We start from the raw sequence: 5,902 nt of genomic DNA on the forward strand, positions 1-5,902 counted from the left end.
GAGGAGCTGATACCAAGGCCTCAAGTAGAAAGAAAATGTTTTGAAAAAGATGATGGCAACATATGTACAAATGTGCTTGATACAATGGATGTTTGGATTGTTATCAGAGCTTCCAGAGCCCCCAATAAAATGATGAAAAAAAATCCTCTGTCACATTAATTACCGCTGCCTACACCCCCACCCCCACCCCCAGCTGCAACAGGGTTTTCTCCTGGTGGCTCTTAGCTGCCATTGAGCTGGCTCCAACTCGTGGCAACCTTATTCCTGACAGAGGCCATGCTGCCTGGTCCTGTGCCCTCTCGGTGACCTTGGATGTTCACGTCCATTGCTGACACTACTGTGTCACTCCAACTCATTGAGGGGGCTCCCTACTTTTTGCTGACCCTCTCATTTACCAAACATGCAGTCTGGCTAGAGGTTAGGCCCTCCAGATACAGCTTACAGAAAGCCCACCCGCCTCACTGCAGAGCATGTGAGCAGTTACTCTGAGAAATGACAACAGTGGAAGCCAGCTCGTTAGGCACGACTTACTCTTGCTTACACATCATTACTGAGTGGTTTTGATAACCCTCCTGACCAGACTCTGTTAGAAAAGCCAAAAGCGATTGAATGTTTCTATTTTCCATTCGTTATCCTCATCTCTGAAACCCTAGGTAGGGTCCCTACGAGTCAGAATTGGCTCGAAGGGAGTGGGTTTGGGGTTTTAGTTAGGGCATTAGTTCCTAGACTTTATTTCATTACTTATTACTTGATCCGGTCACTCTAAGCGGAGGGACATCTGTAAGAGGACTGAAACAGATCAAATATTTAAATGGACGGTTGAGGGCACGCAGACGGGGGAAATGCGCCCCCTGCACAGAGGCTGGGGTGGGGCAGTCAGGTGGGAAAGAGAAGGCCCTGGGGGCAGAAAGAGGAAGAAGCAGGCAAACTCAATCTTTTGTGCCCTGGCAGCCTCCGGTGCATCTGCATAGCTCACTCCGTATTTTCAAAGCCTCCAACCTGGATGGAACACTTCATTACAGTTCACACTCATGTGGGCAAGAGCACACGCCTGTACCAAGGTCCTGCTGTGATGTTTTTGTTGGAATATTGTAGTAGTTACATAATCTGGTGTCAACTTGAAGACTATTAAGAGTGAAAGGGTGGAGTCTAGTCTGTCAATCAGGTCACAGCCAATGTGGCCTTTGTGTGGGCATGGCCTTCTCCTGAGGATTCTGGGAACTCCTGTCTTCTTCCCTGCAGGTGGAACACATACTTCTGCAAGGCATTTCTTATTGACAAGTCACATGGAGTTATGCTGATGGAGCCAGAGCCTTGGAGCTGGAGGAACCACGTGGAGACCCATGCCAGCTCCATGATGCTTCCACCACCACTGGATCCACAAGACTTTTCACCCACTGGCCTGTGATCTTTCTGCATTAGGAGTCATTGCATGTGCTGCGTGGGTCTGAAGAGGAATTTATAGACTGGTTTTGGACATATGGGCTAATATCAGACATAAGGACTTGATCTGGACTGGGCTGTAATGTTTTCTCAATATACAATTACTCTTTTATATAAAGCTCTTTCTTATACACGTGAGTGTTCATGAATTTGTTTCTCTAGTTAAACTAGACTAACAGGCATATTTTTTACAGATTCCTTTTAGGACAGAGAGGGGAAAAGCTGAAAACCTTAGGCAGGACTAAGGCATAGTCCTTTCTTCGAACTTCATCCTCTTTTGTCTCCTGGGTTAATAGGCTTCCCATGACAAGCAGGCCCTGGACAAGCATCTGCAGTGGTAAAGCCAGACACTGAACAGAAGACTCAGCATCACTGGGACAAAGGGCCCCGGGAAGTGGGGGAAAGAGGTGCTCTTGTCTGTCACAGTGAGCAGGGCAGCATCGCGCACCTGCACGCACATAGTTGGTGGTGCTGTCTTTCCTGGTAAAATGTGGCCCACACACCGCCACTCCCCTTTCTCACATGAAGCCCTTTCCCACCAAGCTTGACTGAGGCTTGCGGCAGGGGGGGTGGGCCGCGGAGACACACATCACCCATGTCTGGCACAGTAAATGAAATTTCTCTATCAGCTCTGCAGCTGAGAAGCTGCTGTGGGTGAGGCCACACCACTGTTGTCCTGGCCGACCCACCCCCCGGACAGGAAAATGGGGCTCGATTTGCAATTCTGCTGCTGCCCCATCCTGGTTACTAGCAGGCTGGCTAATGGCAGAACAAAGACAAAGGGCACATTGGCTTCCACTCACCGCGGCAAGGCTGTCCTGGAACTCCAGCAGTTTGGCGCTGGCTTCCTTGTAGTTCTTGAAGAACACACACAGTTCATATGTCTCGAGCATCAACAAGAGGGGGGAATCCTTTGAGGAAGGTTTTGAATGAAATTACAAAGTCTTGAACTTAACCAATAATTTTTTTTCCCAATGAATAATATCAATATAACAGGTTAAAGTACAAATCTATTTGGACAAAAGTACAAACAGGTTAAAAACAAATCTATGAATAAGAGCTCCGTAACAGGGCTAAATTATGTATGTTGAAGAGAAGTAAAATTTGTATTTCCTTTTGGGGACAGACACTCAGGTTGGCCACACCTGCCCATCAATCCGCTTTCGGTTTCTTCTATACGTGATCCACTGCAGAGGAGCCAGTGTGCCACTAGGTGGTGCTATGGTGCTGTGAGCGCTAAGGTGCTCCACTGGATCAGGGCACATTTCCATCATTTCTGTGGGGCTTGTTTGGCCAGGGGAAGCAATGTAGTGCAAGGGGTAACACCAAGAGTTTGGGAATTAGAAAGAATGGGTTAACTATCATGTAGTATGCAGTTTACTAAAACCCTTTGAGACCTTGGGCACCTTACGTTCTGTGAGTCTTGGTTTCATTATGTTTAAAATGCAGATCACAGTACTTCATAATGTCATCAGTAGTTATGACGTAAGAGCATTGGGGTTGGGGTTCAGACCATTGCAATAAAGCAGGTATCCCAATAAAAGGAGCCACACATTTCCTGTTTTCCAGGGCATATCAAAGTTACAGAGTCACAGGCACACCCTAAGGAGCCTCCGTGGTGCTGTGGGCTGGGCATTGGGCTGCCAACCACAAGGTGGGAGGAGTTCATACCCACCAGCTGCTCTGAGGGAGAAAGATGGGCGAGCCACCCCTTGAGGATTTACATCCTGGAAACCCCAAAGAGGGTGACTATGAGTCAGACTGACTTGAGGGCAGTGAGTTAGGCCAGGTTACAGTCTTTCGCGTGTGCAATTACATTATATAAAAATGTCTGAAATAGTGTGAGAATTACCAAAATGTGACAAACACACAAAGTGAGTGCACGCTGTGGGAAAATTTGGGCTGACAGACTTGCTTGATACAGGGTTGCCACAAACCTCCAATAGATGCACTATCTGCAAAATGCAACAAAACAAGGCATGTCTGTATATGATCTCTGTATAATATTATTGTGAGATACCAAGTCATGCACATAAAGCACTTTGTTATATAAATCACAGCTCTGTTACCAATGGCATCATCAGGTTGTTGGCTAAAGACACCCAGGGCTCCTGCGATCCCAGGGATGAGAATGAGAAGGGACTACCACCACCTGAACGAAGAGCTGGAAGCCTCTGATGAGAGTTTTGCTCTTCTGCTTGGCTAGCAGTGTTCTCCAGGCAGCTGAGAGGTCCCCAAGGTCCCAGGTATGGCCCTCGATTGAACCTTGAAGGTGATCCATGGCTTCAGCAGCAACACTCTCCTCCACAGAGGTGATGATCCAAACACAGAGACAAGAAAGAGCACTGGCATCCTGCCATTGGACAAGAGATTTTGAAGTAAGATAACTGGACCTGGACTGCCTAACAGAAGATGTTTCCAGCAATGCTACGGCAACAGATGGACCCTTCCTGGTAGAGCCAGTCACCTTGAAAAGCCTTCTAGCATACAACGGGGTCTCACATGCAGCCAAGTGACCCTGATGAGACCTGCAGTGTGGCAGGTCAGAGGCCCAGGAGAGACGGAGGGGCTGCCTGTAGGAGCAGGAAGTGCGAGAGAACAGGACTGCTGCTGAAGGGACTATCTGGAACAGCCCCTCCTGCTAAAGACGGAGCTGAGGAGCAGTGGTGTCAAGCCACCAAGACATTATTTTCTGTGTCCTCCAAGCAAGGGCCAAGGCACTGACCACTGAGTTCAGTGAACGACGAAGCACGAGGGAGTGCTCGGGTAAGCCACAGCATAAGCCGGAGCACCACAAAGAGCTAACAGGAACCGCATGGTGAAGGCTCGCTGCACACCCTGATGATCAGCTTGCTCTCTCACCACTTTCCCTCCTCCTTTCTGGCTTCTCAGAATCCTCACCTGGAGACAGGAGGCCAGGACGCTCAGGATTGGGGCCTGGTGTCTTATTGCTTCTGCCAGGAGCCAGCACCATGAGTCTGGCTCCTCTGAGCACTGGAGCAAAATTCGAAAGAGATCAGTCATCTGTTCTTTGTTTTCATGGAGCCTCATGGGGGACTTGTTGGAGACCTGATCACTAACCACTCCGGAATTGAACTCTGAAGGTACGTTCTCAAAAGCCAGTCTTAAATGGTCTTCAAGGACTGGGCTGAAATACTGGAGAAGGGCTTTCACCTAGAAAACAGATCAGAGTATTTGCTTTAAGTAAATTTCATGTTGTATCTCAAGCCATAAAAACTATAGCTCCTCAGTATTAATGACTAGCCAACCCACTGAAATCTTAGTAAAAATAACAGCACTGTATCAAACAAAGGCCTATGTCCACAGAACAGAAAGAACATGATTCAACTTCTGAGGAGTGCCCCGTTTCCTCTTTTTGAATAACTCCCAACCATCGGGGGTCTTACCTCCTCCGTAGGGTAGCCATGGAGCTGACTATGAATAATGAACTGCAGCCAATCATTTGCTTTGGCACACTCTACGAGATATGACGCACTCAGTTTCATATGGTGGAGCCTGCAGAACTGTACCACTAACGCCCACTGGCTGCTAGCTTCACTGGATAACCTGTGATTAGAACAGAGGGGAGAGTGATGGAGGGAAAAACTTATTAAAACATAGCTTTAGTCTGAAACTGGAAAATGGGCAGATAATAAATTTAACAATAGCCTCTGAAAAGCCTTTCAGCAAACACCAAATATTAGACTACTTTTTTACTTTTTACAAACCTAGACTCTTTCATAATGCACAATAGCTTTCCCAGTATCCTGGAACAATCCTTCCCTGCATTGAGCCATCAACCAACCATCACAAAACTATACTGAAAAACAGTATTTAACAATACTGTGGGCCAGAAATAGATACGAGAACCAGACTCTGCCATAAGTTAGAAGATGCAGAGAGCTCCACACCCATGCCACCCAGAGTAGAGGAAGGGGCACTGGGCCTACTTGCCGGTAGTGGAGCGTCCCGCCCCACAGGAAGGGAGGCAGGAAGTCTAGCTAAGTGCCTGGATGATCCCAGGTCTGCATTTTTTTTTTTCCTAAATGGAAAAGGAGTTTGTTTGTTTTTTTTAAACTATAGAAGTAACATGTACTTGTTAGCTAGTTCAGAAATTATAGAAAGTTACAAAAATGAATAAGAAAAGCAACTATAACTGCACTATCCATCTTTACAAAATATCACCTAGGTATTTAGTGTATGGTTACATGTTTGCTTGAGTGTATATAAATAGAAACATCTTATTTCTAGAATTATTCTTATAACTTGTTTGCATTTTACATAAAAATGGGTACTTACAACATCTACTTTTTACATGGTCAGGAATAACTACAACTAAACCCGTGTGGGAGAACAGGCCACTACACTGACACACCCACTCTGAACCACCAGAACCACACAGGGCCTGGGCGCCTCCCCTAGAGAACAGGCTTTGGGGTAAGAGGTACAGCAGAAGACG

At 46.8% G+C, this 5,902-nt stretch overlaps 1 protein-coding gene across 1 annotated transcript in view; it reads right to left on the reverse strand.

Moving 5' to 3' along the window:
• Positions 1–5,902, reverse strand: part of SPG11 (SPG11 vesicle trafficking associated, spatacsin) — an 82,119-nt gene that overhangs the window by 25,539 nt on the left and 50,678 nt on the right. Inside the window, exons 21-24 of the mRNA XM_045286459.1 lie at positions 4,851–5,010; positions 4,345–4,617; positions 3,596–3,796; positions 2,247–2,354 (exon numbers count right to left, since the gene is read on the reverse strand). Coding sequence (XP_045142394.1) covers positions 2,247–2,354; positions 3,596–3,796; positions 4,345–4,617; positions 4,851–5,010 — 742 coding nt within the window. The remainder of the gene's footprint in view (positions 1–2,246; positions 2,355–3,595; positions 3,797–4,344; positions 4,618–4,850; positions 5,011–5,902) is intronic.

The sequence above is a fragment of the Echinops telfairi genome, unplaced genomic scaffold, assembly GCF_000313985.2.
Source record: "Echinops telfairi isolate 266 unplaced genomic scaffold, ASM31398v2 ScPeMD7_8;HRSCAF=38, whole genome shotgun sequence".
NCBI classification, from domain to species: Eukaryota; Metazoa; Chordata; class Mammalia; order Afrosoricida; family Tenrecidae; genus Echinops; species Echinops telfairi.